We start from the raw sequence: 19799 nt of genomic DNA on the forward strand, positions 1-19799 counted from the left end.
CAGCAGTTTCAAAAATTTGTTTAACAATTTTGACATTTAGCATTTCATATGTGTAACATTTATTGTCTAATGAAGCAATAATATCACGTAATTCTCCTAATGAAATCATTTTGAATTTAGTTACAGGTAAGTAAAGGTTAGAATCGCAATAATACCACACTTTATCACTTTGAATGCTCTCGATTATCTGGTTAATACTGTAATGAATCTGAAGCCGGCCCTGACCGGTGTCCCTGTCAGCCAACGCATGACGCATACCGCGAAAACTCCGGATGGGTCCCGAAATCCGCAGAGGGATCCGGAACGTACGTTGACGATATAAAAACGTCGCTATTCGTCCCGAAGAGGAGTCTGTACCAAGAAAGCGATTTGAGCGGTTAACAAACGGTGAAGATAAATTAAGCGTTAGTTACTGAGTGGGGTAAATAAATTAGTTGTGATAGTGAAGTATTGTTAAAATAAATTTGTTTAAGACAGTTAATTCTTTAATTCGTTACAATACTATTAACATAATAATTGTTGAAATGTTCAACTAAGGATGTCTCTTCCTTGACAATGTACGAGTCTCCATTATAATCAAATTGTACCTGACTGAATGAGTTTTCATTACTACTTTTTACAAGGACTTTTAATGTTTTCCACATCATCTGAGAATTGTTTCTATATCTGTCAATTTTATTCCACATGTTCACAACTTCATTTCTGAGAATTTTAAAGCTATCCCATTTGAGTACTTTTTCAGTTGGTGAAGATTCAATATATGATATATAGGCTTTATCTCTTTCCTTGATTTTACTATTTACTTCATTATCAAACCATGTCACACTATTTTTAAATTGACATATTCTTACAGGTGCTGCACAAGTTGATAACTGCAGAACAATTATCAATGATTTCTTGATATATAAAATTTACATCTATTGAACTCAATGCCCATTCGCGAGAAATCAAATTAGTTTTTATTTTATCAAGATTACTCTCACAAAAATTTCTATATTTTTTTGTAATATTGTTTTGTTTCAATGGCTTTAATTGGAAGTTGACTGATATTATCATATGATCTGTGATATTGGAGGATAAGTGAACGTTGGTTATAATATCATTTTGATTTGATATAACATAATCAATTAATGTTTCAGATTCTAATGTGATACGTGTTGGTTCGGTTACAAATTGCTTCAATCCATGTGTTGAGAATAAAGTTTATTTACATAGAATGCATTTTATGAGAAATTCAAATTAAAATCTCCCGCTAGTAAAAAACAATTATTTGCTAACATAATGATCTCTTCAAGATGTTCCAAAAAATAGTATCGGAACTCGATGGGGAATGATATAAACAACCAATAAACCATTTTGAAGATTTGAAATCAATTTTTAGGATTGTACACCAAAAATTACCATCGAGCACAAACGATTTATAACTAGAAAAATTAATATTGAGTCACAACGCATACAATTATACTGATCCATTATTATTTCCGAATCTTCAATATCCAGTGTCGTCCTAGCTTCATTTAGCAGTAATATACAGTGCTAGTCAAAAGTCCCCTCCCCCCCTCGTATCTTTGGAACGGGTATACTTATAATAATGAAATTTGGAGGGTGGAAATAAACGGATGTAGGTTTCTTAACTGGTCATAACAGGTGACGCAATAGTCATAAATGACGTCACAAGGCCACTGTGACCAAAAATTTTAAACGGGACCCTATGGCAAGTGACAGCTCGTTTGAAAGGTATTGAAAATACCTATTCAGTCATACCAATTTTGTTTGGGTTTCAGCTGATTTTGATTGATAAATTGAAGAAATACGAAAATTATTGTTTCGCATTTAATTAATAAAGATTTTAAAGTACGCCTCTGGTTCATTGTCAAAAAGGTTGACGTGTTTGAATTATCTACTTGTCAAAAGTGTTTATACCTTGAAAATTTACCTAAGCTATTGTTTAACGAGACGTTTAAGTGTTTACATAGGCAAAATGGTACGTACTGTAGCCGACAAAGTAGCAGCTATCTTAATAATTGGTGAATGTAGAAACAATTTCCATGCAGCGGAACGACTGTTTAATGAGAGGTACCCCGATCGCCCTATATCGAGGGTTTATTTGAGGGAGCTTCTTGGGAAGTTTGAAGCATCAGGTAGTGTTCAAGATGCCAAACGATCTGGTCGACCAACAATTAGTGATGACAAAAAAATTGACATACTTGGAGAAATGGTAGTGAACCCTACTTCTTCCACAGCCCAAGTTGCTTCTATCTGTGAAGTCAGTCAAAGGACAGTACATAGGGTGTTGGCTAAAAACAAATTTCATCCATACAAATTAAAAATGGTGCACCAACTTTCAGATGATGACCCCGACCGAAGACTAGAATTCTGTGAAACTATGTCCGATAAAATGAACCAACAACCAGGCTACATACAGACAATTTGTTTTAGTGACGAAAGTACTTTCTTTCTCAATGGAAATGTTAACACTCAAAATGTGAGGTATTGGAGTGACACAAATCCTCACATCTTTCGTGAAAAACATACTCAATTTCCAGAAAAAGTAAATGTTTGGGCAGGTATTTTGGGAAACCACATAGTTGGGCCTCTTTTTCTCAATGCTAACTTAACCGGTGAATTGTATCTGGAGATGTTACAAACTGATGTTGAGGCGTTAATTCTTGAAATTCTAGAAGATAATCCAGATGAATTCGACAACTTGGAAATAACGTTTCAACAAGATGGTGCTCCTGCACACTATTACGGTGCAGTAAGACGTTACCTAGATGAAGAATATCGTGGTAGATGGATTGGACGACGAGGTTCGATCGAATGGCCAGCTCGGTCACCGGACCTTACACCATTAGATTTTTTTCTATGGGGGTACTTGAAATCTAAGGTTTACGCTACAGCACCTGACAGTATTGCCATTCTGAAACAACGATTTGTTGAAGAATGTAGGGCAATTTCCGCTGACACACTGGGACGAGTACGACAAGAGTTTAGCAATAGGATGCATTACTGCCAGGAAGTAGATGGAGCACATTTTGAACACTTATTATAAGAACTGGTTCTTAAATCTATATTAATTAAATGCGAAACTATAATTTTCGTATTTCTTCAATTTATCAATCAAAATCAGCCGAAACCCAAACAAAATTGGTATGACTGAATAGGTATTTTCAATACCTTTCAAACGAGCTGTCACTTGCCATAGGGTCCCATTTAAAATTTTTGGTCACAGTGGCCTTGTGACGTCATTTATGACTATTGCGTCACCTGTTATGACCAGTTAAGAAGCCTACATCCGTTTATTTCCACACTCCAAATTTCATTATTATAAGTATACCCGTTCAAAAGATACGAGGGGGGGAGGGGACTTTTGATTAGCACTGTATAATGTTGAACCTATACAAATACAGCTATCATATTGGTGAAGTTCATGTGGATATTTAAATGGTATATTAATGGTATTAAATAATAAAAGTCATATTGTTGTGTTGTGCAAAGTGTCCGCCATCATAAGGTGTGGTTTACATTAAGATATAAGCAAGCACAGTGACATAATAGCCAAGTAAGTAAGTGGAAATTCAGTGAAATCAGGAGTGGATCGACTTTTTACCCACGTAGCTTTTTTGCCTGTGTTCAAAAAGTGAACTGGATAAAGGCAAAACGTGAAGGAGTGAAGGATAAAAAGTACAGACGGTGTTCAATTGAAAGAGTTTACAAATCTAATATGTGTATTATGCTTGGACATTTTTCATCCTTCTTGTGTGGAAAGGAAAAAGTGCCATAAACTTCTAGAAGGTCATAAAATCTATTGTTCCGAAAATTGAAAACAAAAAAGACAAAGACGCTACAACTAGAACAAACTATTTTCATGAAGAAATTTCAAAATTAAAACTTGTGATTCACAATAAGGACATTGAATTAGAGAATCTAACTGTCGAGTATAATGAAAAAATTGATGAAATGCAACAAACTGTTGATAAAATGTATAAAGATATTGGGGAAAAAGACAAATATATTAAGCGGCTGAATGAAAGAACTCAAGACTTCGAAAATGATGTGTTTGAAATGGAGAATAAAGATGCTCAAAAACTGAAGGATCAACGTGAAATCATTTCTCAATTAAATAAAGAGGTTATTAAATTACGTGAAAACATTAGATTATATGAGGAAGAATTTGTTGACAAAAATCAAACAGTATTAGAGTTAGAAATTAGAATTAAGGAATCAGATCAAGTTAGTCGTAGTATGGTACAGTCTATAAAAATGTTAGAAGACGAAAACAATGACTATAGTAAGGAACTGAGAAAACTACAAAATGAATTGGGAGTTTTCCAATTGAATCAGGCCAATCATGGGCAAGAAGTAACAGAAAAAATTACACATAAAAATGAAGTTGAACAAACAAATAGAATGTGCAGAATTAATCAAAATGAAAATTCAGTCAAATATAGCAATTCTGTTAAATTATTGCTCTTATGTGATCAATGTAGTCATAAGTTAGGTGAAATGTTAAATTGCCAACTTGAAAATCATAATGTTTTGTCAATTATTAAACCTTTTGCTTGCCTGAACAGCATTATCGAAAACTTACCCCATTTAGCAAAAGATTTCACATTACATGATTCTATTATTATTTTAGGAGGATCAAATGATTTTAGAAATAAACAATATCCACTTTTCAGAAAATTAAATGATAAGCTCAAAAGCTGTCTACATACAAATTTGCATGTTATATCAGTTCCTTACTGTATGAGTAATGAGTATAACAAATTAATTTACAAATTAAATTACAAACTGAATGCATATCTATATAAGTTGAATAAGTGTACACAAAATTTCGTTAATTTTATAGATGTAAATAATGATAAGGGTAAATGTTTAACAAAAAATGAATTATCTATTAAGATAGTCGAAAATATTAATTATAATGGGGTTGCAAATGTGGATGTAAATGCTCAAATTGAGGATAAAAATAAAAATAAGCATAGTTGGCACATTTTCTATACTAATGTATAAAAAAATAATTATAAAAAACTTGGATAATTTGTTGCACTGTATCTCGTTGCATAAACCTTTGTTAGTATGTTTATCAGAAACTCATATTACGGATGATATTGCTCTTCATGAAATTAATATAAATGGATATGAGTTAGTACTTTGTAATTCATCCAGCAGACATACGGGAGGAGTTGCCATATATATCAAAAGTGAATTGAAATTTGAACTAATTTTGAAAGATATTATTTTTATGAATGTTTGGTTTGTGGCTATCAGGGTTGTTGTAAATAATACTGTATACATAATGTGTGTGGTGTACCATTCTCCCGAGCATCATATGCAGATTTTTTAGCATTCTTGGAAGAAAAACTAGAAGAGATAGTAAGTTGTAATTGTGATATTATTATAGTGGGCGATTTCAATCTAAATCTTAAGGGCACAGAGAACACTTACACCCGAAAAATCAAAGAACTGATTAAATTCATGAGACTGTACCAATTAGTTGACGATTATACCAGAATCACCAAAGATTCATCCACATTAATCGATTATTTCATAACAAATAACAAGTTGTTGAAATTTAAAGTATCTTATCTCCAAAGTGTTTCAGATAATTCTAATATCTTTAGGTAATGTCTTTCATACTAAATCAATTTCCATTATTATAAGTAGGAGAGATTATAAATACTTTGATGAAATTAAATTCCAATTGTCCCTAATGAATACGTTATGGAATAATGATATTACTGACATTAATGAAATATCAAATTCATTCATCAATAATATTATTAGATGCTTAGACATACATGCACCATTCAAAAGGAAGCATAATTTCAATAATTTCAAATTGAAAGTGTGGTTTACAGACGAAATCATGGCAGATTTAAAAAAACGCGATTTTCTTCATAAAAAAGTAAAGGAAACCAAACTACAATGTGATTGAGATAAATATAAAATAAGTCGTAATCTCATTACCAAAAAGATACGAATTGAAACTAAAAAGTATTATGAATCAAAGATTGACGAAAATAGAGGAAACAGTAGGACTGTGTGGAAAGCACTGAAAGGTTTAGTAAAGGGAAATAGAAAACAAGAGTTCAAAGGTATACAATTTGATAGTGTTCTTGTAACAAATGAAGCAAAAGTAGCAGGATATTTTAATTCATTTTTCGTTGACGGTTAGAAAAATCAAACCGAAAGTATAGTACCAATAAATGATTATAATCATGTTCTCAGTTATATTATACCAACAAATGAGATACTTGGGGAATTTGAAACATTGAATATGTGCGAGTTAAAAAAAATAATTTTTTCCCTCAAGAAAAATAATACAGATGACAATGGAATTAATCTGAATATAATCAAGTTGATATTTAAAATACTGGGAAATAGGTTTTTGGATTTGATAAATTTATCATTAACCACTGGAACATTTCTTGATGATTGGAAAATTGCCACCATTGTTCCTATTGATTTTAGACCCATAAATACCCTGCGAATTTATGAGAAAATATTAAAAATCACAGTGAAAGGCAATTGATGAAATTTATAGCGAAACATAATATTTTGATTAAAGAACAGTCTGCCTTTAGGGAATCCCATTCATGTGAAACTGCACTGCAATTTCTAATCTCTTTGTGGAAAGTTGAGCTATCTAAAAAACGTATTATAGGTGTTGTCTTTCTGGATTTCAAAAGAGCATTCGAGACGGTCAACATTGAGTTACTTTTAATGAAATTAAATAAGTATGGACTAGATTATAAAGTATTACAATGGTTCACAAATTACCTCACATATCGGAAGCAGCTAGTTAAATATAATCAAGTGACATCAAGTACTCTAAATGTAATTTCTGGAGTCCCTCAAGGGTCAGTATTGGGTCCACTGCTATTCTTGCTGTACATAAATTATATTGTGATACATGTTAAAAGGTGTAATATAAAACTGTTTGCCGACGACACTATGTTGTGCTGTTCTGGGACGACTAATGAAATCTCAAAATGTTTAAATGAGGAATTATTAAATATAAACGAGTGGTTATGTGACAACGGCCTCAAGTTAAATGTTAATAAAACAAAATGCATGTTATTAGGTAACAAATATCGTTCAAAACAACTGCAAGATGAACAGCTGTCATTGAATCTTTATATTGATAATGTCATCATTGAAAGGGTAACAACTTTTAAATATCTGGGAGTGGTATTAGATCAAGAATTGAACTTTAATGCACACTGTAGTTATATTCAGAAGAAAATAGCCACGAAAATTCATCTTTTATATAGATTGAAAAATAAAATAAGTGAATATGCAAAATTAACAATTTATAAATCAATAATAGCACCCCACTTTGACTATTGCAGTACATTACTCTATTTTGTGAGCAATGAAAATCTAAACAGATTACAGAAGCTTCAAAACAGATCCATGAGGGCAATATTAAGTTGTAATAAACGCACATCTGTGGAATGCATGTTGGAAATATTGTATATGTAAATTCTTGTTAAGAAATACGTAATACTTTATTACAAAAATGTATATGACAAAAGTGATAACAGAATGACAGACTTCACTGTCTACAAACATCGGTAAAATATGACCTATACAGTGTGAAATATAAATGAACATATACAACATATATCTTCCCCTTTATTTAGAGGTTTAATCTTTGCACAGGTTTTCTCACTCGCGTACCTCGCCTTACTGCTTGATTGCTCTTCTCAGTATTTGATGTGTTCGTTTGTTGATCTTTATTGCCATCCGAATTTTCTATAGATGAATAGTCAGAAATTGATGCTTCATTCTCCGGTAGTGAAATAGAAATCCCTTCCTGTTGTTCATTGTCCATTTCCATTGTTTCCTGATTGGAGCTTTGAGTGGTAGATATGTTAATGCCTTCATTGGGTGATATATTTCCGTAAGAGCAACATCGGATATTTCTGTAATTATCCGACCAATCTACCTCCGTTGGCGCTATTTGATCCAAATGTCGTCGCCACAATTTACCATCAACCTCGATGTAATAATGCAGTGAACCTTCTCTTTTAACAATTTTTCCGAATTTCCATTTCGAGCTTTTATCATAATTCAGAACTCGAACTCGTTGACCAGGGATGAAATACTTCATTTGAGGTCGAATTAAATTTTTGTTGTCTTCATTTTCAATGTATCTGAGTAAATCAATTTTTGTACGAATTTCTCTTTGTAAAAAAAGCATGGCAGGTGACATTCCCGTAGTTGAATTTGGTATTTTTCTATATTGCATTAGAAAGTTGGCCAATTTACAATCCAAATTGTCTCGGTTAGATGTCAATTTCCTCAGTGCATTTTTCATTGTTTGGACGTATCTTTCAACCTGGCCATTTGTTTCCGGATGATATGGTGCTGAGTACTTGTGCAAGATACCATTACTTTTCAAAAACAGTTCAAACTCTTGAGATCTGAATGTTGGACCATTGTCGCTAACTAAAGTGACTGGTAGACCATAACGGGCAAAAAGATTACGTAAAATGGAAATTGTTCTTGAAGCTACCATAGAAGTCATGGAAATGATCTCTGGCCATTTAGAAAATGCATCTATTACTAGTAGGAAATATTTACCCATGAAAGGACCAGCGAAGTCAATGTGTATTCGTTGCCAGGGAGAGCTTGGGTATTCCCAACAGTGAGGTGGTACCTTCATCGGTTTATTTTGAGCACTTTGACATGGTATGCAACTTTTGACTAATTGCTCAATATCGGAGTCAATTTTTGGCCACCAGACGTAAGATCTGGCTAGCGCTTTCATTTTCACTATACCTGTATGAGCTTCATGTAGTTCTTCCAGGATTTTTCTCCGTAGTGTGGTCGGAATAACCACCCTTGAACCTTTTAAAATAACTCCATGTGTAAGAGAAAATTCCAAATCATTACCAACGTATCCAATTTCTGTGATTCTCTTTCCTTCAAGTAAACTTTTGTAGACATTCATTAGAATAGAATCCGCTTGCGTTTCTTTGGCAATTTCAGTATGCGTTACTGGTAGAACTAACAACTGTTGTAATTGGTAATGTGCTACTGTATCAATGGAAGTATGTGTTGTGTTTGCGGTTTCTGGTAATCTAGATAAGGCGTCTGCATTCGCATGCTTTTCTGTTGATCTGTATGAAATTTCGTAATCAAAGCCTTGTAAGAATTGAGCATAATGAAGCATTCTAGTAGCCACCATACTAGGAAGATGCTTCTCTGGATGAAAAATGGACACTAATGGTTTGTGGTCTGTGATCAGTCGGAATTTTCTCCCATAACAGTAACGGAAAAATTTATTGCAAGCCCAAAATATCGAAGTAGCTTCCTTGTCTATTTGGCTATAGTTTTTCTCTGATTTACTGAGAGACCTGGAAGCGTAAGCAATCGGTCTTTCAGTGCCATCCGGCATTATATGGGAGAGGACTGCTCCAAGCGCATAGGGACTTGCATCTGTAGCCAGTACTAATGGTAACTTAGAATCATATGGACAGAGAATTTCACTTGATGTAATTTCCCGTTTCATAAGATCAAAAGCATTTTGACATTGTTCTGTCCATTGAAAAGTAACGTTTTTCTGGAGTAAATTATACAATGGAGATAGTTTCGTCGCTAGATTCTTGAGAAATCTACTATAGTAATTTACTAGTCCCAGCCAACTCTTCAGCTCAGATGTGTTTGTTGGAATTCTTGCATTGACTACTGCCTTGATCTTCTCTGGAGTCTTTTCTAGACCTTTGTCAGATACAGTATGTCCCAGATAAGTAATTTTGGACTCGAAAAATTTACATTTATCTTCTCTAACTCTTAGGCCAACATCTTGCAAACGTTTCAGAACTTTTTTTAATGTCTGAAGATGGTCATGGAAACTTGATCCTTGTATTTTGATATCATCCAGAAATACGCATACCCCCGGTATATCGGATAAGGTTCTTGTAATGTAACGTTGCCAAATTGCTGGTGCCACCTTGGTTCCAAACATAAGACGGTTAACAGTATAATCTCCTTTCATTGTGGTTATAGCTTGGATTTTGGCGCTATTATCATCCATAGGCATATGAAGGTAAGCTTCTCTGATATCGAGAGTTGTGAAAAGCTTACCACCAATCATACTTGTAGCAAATATATCTTCCACATTAGGCATTAAATATCGATCATCTTTGAGAATTTTATTAATTGTAACCTTATAATCGGCACACAATCGAATAGTACCATCTTTCTTAACAATTGGAACTATTGGCGTACCCCATTCGCTATATTCAATTTTTGTCAAAATTCCTATTTGTTCCAGGCGGTCTATTTCGTCTTCTACCTTCTTCTGCAATGCATATGGAACTTTTCTTGCAGAACAGTAAATTGGTACAGAGTTGTCCTGAAGAAATAATTTGGCTTCATAATTATTTATTTTACCAATTCCAGTTTCAAAAACTGCACTAAATTCTTTTCGTAATTCATTCAAAATTTGGGATTTCGAATTTTCTGACCAATATATATCGTCCTGTACCTGATGAATTTCAGGTGGAATAATTTTAATATCTTTAAGCCATTCACGACCAAAAATAGGTTCTACCTCACCAGGTAATATATATAGGTTAGCCAATACTTTTTGTCCGCAATAACTGACTTCAAAAGTTGAGTATCCAATTGGTTTTATTATTTCTCCTGTGTAAGTCTTCAAAGGAAGTTCACTTGTGTGAATCTGTTTATTGGGAAAAAGTTCCTTAAACATATCATAAGATATAGAAGAAACTGCTGCTCCGGTATCGTATTCCATTTCTACATGTTTATCATCTAATTGAACATCAAGAAGAAATTTATCCGGTTTTCGCTTAGATTCTGGTAACACACAGTCTATGATATTGTTGATGTAATAGAATTCATCATCAGAATCATTTTCCACAATAACCTCACTAGAACTTGGTTGAGTTACTGGATGTATCTGATTCTGATTATTGGATTTCACAAATTTCTTGGTAGGTTTGACACTTGGATGAATTGTCATTGGTTTTCCATTTCTACAAACTGCATCTAAATGTCCAACTCGACCACACCTTCCACAATGTGAACGAACGTGTTTACAGACATTTGCTAAATGCGATTCATCACCACATCGAAAACAAAAACGCTTGAACGGATTCGGAGATGACCTTGTAAAGTTTTGACTGAATTTCAGTTGATTTTGAGATATTGACATCGAAGATGATTGCAATGCTTGAATTTCTTTCGAATCTTTGTGAGCCGATTCCATTGCTAGTGCTGTTTGAACACAATCCGAAAAAGTATTGTTAGGTTCTTTCAGCTGAATTAGTTTTTCCAACCAACTGGAGTTTTTCATTCCACTAATAAATTGCTGCCGTAGATGTTTATCAGCGGTGGACGCATTACAAGAAAGACATCGAAAGTCACAATTTCTTGATAGTTTCTTCAGATCTGCTACAAAATCGGAAATGCTTTCACCTTCTTGTTGTATTCTTCTTGTGAAACGATTTTCTTCCGCGATTACGCTGGGTTTGGGATGGAGATGTTCTTTAATTAGAATTTGGAGAGAATCATATGATTTGGTTTTCGGATCGTCAGGACTTGTCAAATTGTATAGAAGTTGTAATGTTTTTGTACCCATGGAATGTATCAACCATTCTTTCTTCTTATTGTCAATCTCTGCCAAGGTACCCGTGAAATTTTTCATATTGAAAAAATTCTCTAGTCTCTTGATGAAAATGTCCCACGTTTCCGTTTCTTCGCAAAAAGGTTCTAAAAGAATAACTTCTGGGGAACTGGATTTTTGTGAACATTGTAATGATTCCGTAAGAGTCTTAATCAGGATACTGAATTGTTCGGAATCCATTTTATTCTATCCCGTCCTCGTCGCCACTATTGTATATGTAAATTCTTGTTAAGAAATACGTAATACTTTATTACAAAAATGTATATGACAAAAGTGATAACAGAATGACAGACTTCACTGTCTACAAACATCGGTAAAATATGACCTATACAGTGTGAAATATAAATGAACATATACAACAGGAAACACTGTCTCTTATGTCTGCTAAACAAAGGATAACACTAAATGTGCTAATATTTATATTTAAAATTAAACACAATATGTTGCCAAATTATCTGAGTGATCAGTTGACCTACACGAGTAGTATTCATACACACTCCACTAGAAATAGAATAGGAAATTTTTATCTGTTTAAAATCTGTTTAAAATCTGTTTTTCCGTTAACCAGCTGTCGCACCCCTACGAACGACAACCCTCAGAAGTCGAAACTTGTGCGAGCTAAGGATTAAAGAGGTCTTACCTTTTAACGTGTGATTCCTAACACGGGTTGGACGGTAGCAAGTGAAGATCGATCGTTCAGACTAGGGCTTGAACCACCGACCAACACGGCAGTCAATTCGAGTGAGTGAACAAAGCACCCACGCCGAACCGCTTGGCTACCGACTTGGCTATCAACAGAGAACATATAGTTTCGTGTTGCAGCTTAACTGCAAATCAGGATTTCTTTGGGAAATGGATTGGTCTCCAGAAATCTTGATGTTAGAATTGCTCATCAATTTTCTATTTTTGAGGACGTGTTTAGCGATATCTGGTGATTCCAGAATAACCTTTATGGGCCTGTTCTTGTTAGGCATGGATTTATCCAATCTGAAAAGTTTTATGTTATCCATGTTCAAGTTGAAGCACATTAGTGATTATTTTCTTCTCCTCGGCAACTCTTTCATCCTTATTTTGTAAGGCGCATTCTACAATGTTATATATTTTTGGCTCGGTTTTGTCTGTCTATCATTTCGCAAATTATATCTTCTTTTTCAATTCCTGTGGAATCTACCTCCTCAGATTAAAGTGTTTCGACTTCTTCTTTCAGTTTTGTTATTTCACCATGGAAATTATGGAAACCACATGCCTGTTACCGGTAATCCATAATTTTAAACAAATAACGATTTTTAGTAAACTCAATTTCTTCTTTGTATCTTGTGAGGAGTCAACCTCTTTTATTTTAATGACTTGTTTATTGTATTGACATGTTTCAATTGTATAAATATAACATTCTGTTCGACACGGCCAACCTCACTAACAGTAAGTTGTGACCTCGCAGATAATCAAATAAAAGTCACAGAGCTTCAAATCCTTTTTGTATATATATATATATATATATATATATATATATATATATGTGTATATATATATATATATATATATATATATATATATATATATATGTATATATATATATATATATATACATATATAGAGAGCTGTAAAAAACTTAGATCGAATAAATCAACACTTGTTTGTGACATTATTTCCCTGATATGATGCCAAGACAACCAGATAATACCACCTTGCACAAAATTTGGTTAGAATCTAAAAACAAAAAACTGCAGCGATATCCTGAAAAAAGCAAGTTTATCACTCATATAAAAACAAATATTAGCTGCTACAGCAAAAGAAGCATATAATATTCATCTCCAGTTGACCAAACCCTATACCAGTACATCTGAACAAAGTTACTGCTTGGAGAATAAAACAGATACAAAATGAAAAAGTAACAAACATAAGATAAAGTTTAAAGTCTCTCAAAATGGTTACAACGCCAATGGGACCTCTGAAACCAAAACTCGGGTGTATATCTTGAATCACACTCTCACCGACAACGAAAAACACATACTCAGAGGAGGTTTTTCAATTTCGCGATCATTTCATAAACAGTTCTGAATGAAAAAATAATCTCTAGCTTGAAAGCCATCTTACGAGACATACCTCAAGAGATCGCAGAGAACAAAAGACATGACATTGCACATACCTTAAAATATGCAAATCAACTTGGAGGAAAACGAGAACATATAAACGCGCAAAACAACAGAAGTCATGAACACCACCAATTATCAAAAAAGATGATGCGCATCTCTAAGATAATTCCTACAAATGGTCAGCCAGAGACTAAGCGACTTACTTAGAGAAAACGAGCATAGGTAAAATCCAGTCTGTCAAGTTGAGTTGAGAAACCAAGTAGACAAACATACTTTGAGAATAATCTAAAAACTTCCCTAAACTGTAGTTGATAGGTGTATCTTTTGTAACATACAGTGCATTTCTTTAATGCCCCCGCCCCTTTTATCTTTTGAACGGGTCAACTCAAAAAATTGAAATTTGGGATAATGAAATTAATGCATGAATACTTTATTTTGAAGTGAAATTGACAGATGAAACTTTCAAGATGGCGTCTGGGCGCCATCTGGGAAAAAATTAAATGGAAAGGGGAGTCTTGTGACACACCATTTTGAAGCTCCTGACAAATGCTCCACAACCCTAGAATATAATGTCAATATCTTCAACTACCACAAAATGGCGAAAAATTTAATAATTTCCTGAAGACAAACACATTAATGTTTGTTTGAAGGTGATTGACAATGTTTCATGATGAATTTCACTAGTTCGTACTTCCATTGTCTACTATATAAAATGATTTGAAATCCCTGAAACAACTAAAAAAGAAGAATTAAAAATGAATAGCTGAAAATAACAATTATATTAAGCAAAATAAACCTGAAATGAAATAATAGTGAAATAAAATACAAGTAAAATAGAACAATTGAACAAAAAAAAAAAAATGGGGTCATCCAGTCATCACCCGAAGACGATTGTACATACTAACAATCGAAACGTCGTGAACTAACGTGGCTTGGAATCTCTCAACTTTTTATTTTTATTTTCTTTTTTCATTTCTTTATTATTATTTATTTTTGTTCAATTGTTCTATTTTACTTGTGTTTTATTTCACTATTATTTCATTTCAGATTTATTTTGCTTAATATAATTGTTATTTTCAGCTATTCATTTTTAATTCTTCTTTTTTAGTTGTTTCAGGGATTTCAAATCATTTTATATAGTAGACAATGGAAGTGCGAACTAGTGAAATTTAAACACATTAATATCAATATTTCTATAAATATTCTTTTTTATCTGCCATATGGCAATTCCAACAACCCAATAAGATTTGTTAAGTTATTTTTTGTTTATAAAAACTACAAAAAATGTCAGTACGACAATGAACATTATTGTTCAGTTAGAATATTCTCATTTAGTTTTCGGTTTTACTAGTAGAAAGGTAACACGTTAACAATCTCTAAAATGGTCAATTCTCGTCCATTGGAAAAAAAAATTGAAGCAATTTTTATTTACGGTACCACGCGTAACTTTCATGAGACCGAAAGGATTTTCAATGAACATTTTCCGATTCCAATTAACTGAAAATGACCCTGGTCGAAGAACAGAATTCTGCGAAATCATCATGGAAACCATTACAAGGCATCCTACCTATCTCCACAATATTTGTTTTAGTGACGAATGTACATTTTTTTAAACGGCAATGTTCACAGAGAAAATTGCCGTTATTGGAGTGACACAACTCTCATGTTTTCCGGGAAACACATACCCAAAATCCAGAAAAAATTAACGTTTGGGCAGGAATATTGGGAGACCATATTGTAGGACCTTTATTTATTGATCAAAATTTAACAGGAGAACTGTATTTGAATATGATGGAAACTACTGTTGATCCTCTCATCACTGAAATCGCTGAAGTGAATCCTAATGAATTCGATATGGATATTGTATTCCAACAAGATGGAGCACCACCAAATTGCTCCAGACAAGTAAGAAACAATTTGGATACTATTTTTCCCTGTTGTTGGATTGGCCATCGAGGTCCTACAGAATGGCCAGCCCGCTCACCAGATTTGACACCTTTGTACTTTTTTTATGGGTGTACGAAACTGAACCTGTTTCAATATTGGATATACGACAGAGAATAATAAATATTTGTAGAGATATTGACGTTACTGTGTTCAAAAATGTTCGCCGTGAAATATCGGATAGGCTGTTCATATGTTAAGAAGTTCAAGGCAACCATTTCGAGCATCTTCTGAACTGACCTCAAGCTAATTACCTCATATTATGTAATTAAATGTCAATGTATTCAGGCAATTATTAAAAGTTCCGGCATTTTGTAGTAGTTGAAGATATTGACATTACATTCTAGGGTTGTTAAGCCTTTGTCAGGAGCTTCAAAAAGATATGTCACAAGACCCCCCCCCTATCTATTTCATTTTTTTCCCAGAAGGCGCCTAGACGCCATCTTGAAAGTTTCATCTGCCAATTTCACTTCAAAATAAAGTATTCATGCATTAATTTCATTATTTTGAGTTGACCCGTTCAAAAAATGAATGGGGGGGACATTAAAGAAATGCACTATATATCTATATTACATTTTACAGCATTATTATTTACAATGTAGCTACTTTAAAAATGTTGCATATGTGTGGTCGTTGGAAACTTCATTAACAATGAAATAACATAATATTTAAAGTGGAAACAACTTATTTAACTCACCACTGCTGCATTTTTAATAGATTCGGTATCAATAAACCATTGCTTACTAGCTCTAATTATCACAGGTTTCTTTGTTCTCCAGTCATATGGATAACTATGAGTAATTTCTCCTAGATACATCAAATCATTCTTCAACATGTCTAGGACAGTTTTATTACCCTCAGATAAAACTTCTTTCCCTGCCAATATTGGACCAGCGTCAGATTCATAGGTGCCAAACTCGTTCACCAAATCTACCTAAAAGTGTGAAAAACTGAATGTTATAAACAAATTCAAAGTCATCATTATATGTAGAACGTACTATGGGTATTTTGTTAGTCAAAGCGACAACAAAATCGTCCGGTCCATGTGCACCAGCATTGTGCACTAACCCTGTTCCTTTAGAAGTAGTAGCATGAGGTGAATGGAAAAGTTTATGAACTCGATCCTTATATATTGGATGTTCATACTCAGCACCTTCTAATTGATCTCCTTTGACCACCTTAACAATTTCAAAATTGGTATTCAGTATGCTTGAAACACTTTTCACCAAATCAGTAGCAACTATGTAAATGTTGGTATCTTGAGGATCACTTCGCTTGAGAATACTATATGACAATAGTTCATTGTAGCATACAGCATGATTAGATGGTAGAGTCCAAGGGGTGGTAGTCCAGATGATGGTATATACTCTGAAAAAAAGTTTTCGTTTCCAATGCTTTTGGCATTTTTCAAAATCAACAAAAACAGCATATATACAGGGCTATTCAAATTCGTTTCTGTACATGGAGATCTCGTAAACGATAAGAGATAGAGTGTCAGTTGAATTATGGCAAAGTTGCGTATTTCAAAGACCTATTCAATGATGTAAAGAAATCGAATATAGCTCTTTTTGTTCTGAAGATATACAGGAAAACCCAAAAAATCACAAATTATTTTTTTGCCTATATCTTCTTTATTTGCAGACATATTGAAAATCTGTCTACATTTTGCTATTGGCACTTGATGTGGGCTCTCAGAATATATCCATGAATTTTTTTATACAGGGTGTCATCTGACTTGGGCCACCCCCATTTTTGAATTTTTAAATACGGACCTGTATTTTTTGTTGTAGTTTTTGGATCGTAGACGTAGAGTTTTTCGAGAGTTTTTTTTTATTTTTATGTACCTATTCATATTTTTTCCATTGCTCTGAGCGTTTTCTACAATGAACTTTGAACAAGACAACCTTTTACCTACATCAAAAATATATAATATGTGTTTTGATGAGCAGGAAAAAAATGGTAGCAATAATAACATCCGAAACGAACACTATAATTATAATGAAAATTGAAATGAAGTAAGTAATTTATATACACAAAAAAATTAATTGTGCAATAAATGTTCAAATTGGAGTCCTTCCATTTCGAGACAAATAATAGGACAATAAGATGGTCTGCAAGATCACCAGATCTCACTATTTTGGACTATTTTTTTTGGGGGACATTGAAAAATAGGATTAACGCTGGCAGAGAGATAGAAAATGTGGAAAACTCGAGATTGAGGATTTTGAATGATTTCGCAACAATGCAGCAAATAAGAGTAATAAGGGCAATAAAAAATATGAAAAACCGAGTTTAAAAATGTCTTGAAATGGAAGGACTCCAATTGGAACATTTATTGCGCCAATAATTTTTTTAGGTACCTATATAAATTATTTCATTTCAATTTTTATTACAATTATATAGTGAGTTTCGGATGTTATTATTGCTATCATTTTTTTTTCTGCTTATTGAAACACATATAATATATTTTTGATGTAGATATGTTTCAAATAATCATAAAAGGTTGTCTTGTTCGAAGTTCATTGTAGGAAACGCTCAGAGCAATGGAAAAAATATGAATAGGTACTTAAAATTAAAAAAAAAACTCTCGAAAAACTCTAAATAAATAGGGAGACGTGAAAGTTGCTATTATGTTTTTATTCAACTCAGTCAACCAATTTCCAGGGCCGTAAATTAATAGGGAATAATTCACACAATTATAATCGAATATTACCGAAACATCCCGAAATATAAAATTTAATTTAATTTCTCAGTATGAAGTGAACGTCTACGATCCAAAATCTACAACAAAAAATACAGGTCCGTATTTAAAAATTCAAATATGGGGGTGGCCCAAGTCAGATGACACCCTGTATAAAAGATTCATAGATATATTCTGAGAGCCCACATCAAGTGCCAATAGCAAAATGTGGTCAGATTTTCAATATGTCTGCGAATAAAGAAGATATAGGCAAAAAAATAATTCGGGATTTTTTTGTTTTTCCTGTATATCTCCAGAACCAAAAGAGCTATATTCGATTTCTTCACATCATTGAATAGGTCTCTAAAATACACAACTTTGCCACAATTTAACCGACACTCTATCTCTTATCGTTTACGAGATCCCCATGTACAGAAACGAATTTGAATAGCCCTGTATGTATATATATATATATATATATATATATATATATATATATATATATATATATAGAGAGAGAGAGAGAGAGAGAGATTTCCACCTTTCCTGAGCCAGCTATAGTGAACTGTACGTGCAATTTTGAGCCAGATTTACAAAGCTGAGCCGTATATGTGCTCAGGTTTGTTTTTCCATATCAAAAGGTTCAGGTGGTTTGAAAATATGTGATTATTTTCTTATAAGCTCGGGCGATTCTTAGTGAATCCTGATTCCTCATTTTTTTCATGTGATTTATCGTTATATAGCATTTACGCGCCAATTTTTACCTCCAAAAAATGACTCAGTTTGATACGAAAGATATAATTTATAGTTCAGCAAATTGCCAAGCGCGGCACTGTCGGATAATTCGTATATAGAAATCGTATATGTCTAAAACTAACTCCGTACATTACAAGCCGAGGCATATAAATATGACAACATTGTGCTTCCATTAATTGGTGTACGAGCATAGTAGGATGTACGAGTATGTTTTGACTGATAAGAAACACTATGACGACATTCAACGAAAGTAATTTTTTTATCGATTTATTTTGGGAATTTTTATATTCCACAATCTGAAAAATATGAAAATTATAATGGATAAGTTTTTACAAGTGTAGAAAGGGCAAACATTTGAGTTTACCCCAATAAGTTACTGCGTAAAATCAAAGTATTTTTCACAAAGAAAAATGTTCTATTTATCAGTAACTTATCGTATTTAACAATTTTGCCAATCAAAAAAATTGTTAAGAAATAATACAATACTTAACGTTTCGGAGACTAACATCCGCCTCCGTCTTCAGAAATGGACAAAAAATTCAAACTTATTTGCAGTTATTCCTTTGCTGATCATTTATTTCTTAACTTCTTCGACAGATGTCAAAGGAGTTTTGAAGTGTGAAATTATGTCAATGTTGTTGATTGACAACTGAAACATATG

General features: G+C 33.2%; 1 protein-coding gene across 1 annotated transcript in view; it reads right to left on the reverse strand.

Moving 5' to 3' along the window:
* IleRS-m (Isoleucyl-tRNA synthetase, mitochondrial) overlaps nucleotides 1-19799 on the reverse strand; it is a 43449-nt gene that overhangs the window by 9548 nt on the left and 14102 nt on the right. The window contains exons 6-7 of the mRNA XM_074181886.1: nucleotides 16701-17070; nucleotides 16400-16636 (exon numbers count right to left, since the gene is read on the reverse strand). Of these exons, the coding sequence (XP_074037987.1) occupies nucleotides 16400-16636; nucleotides 16701-17070 (607 nt within the window). The remainder of the gene's footprint in view (nucleotides 1-16399; nucleotides 16637-16700; nucleotides 17071-19799) is intronic.

Source organism: Leptinotarsa decemlineata, unplaced genomic scaffold (assembly GCF_025532065.1).
Source record: "Leptinotarsa decemlineata unplaced genomic scaffold, Ldec_3_MD MMD2_tig00026317_RagTag_RagTag, whole genome shotgun sequence".
NCBI classification, from domain to species: domain Eukaryota; kingdom Metazoa; phylum Arthropoda; class Insecta; order Coleoptera; family Chrysomelidae; genus Leptinotarsa; species Leptinotarsa decemlineata.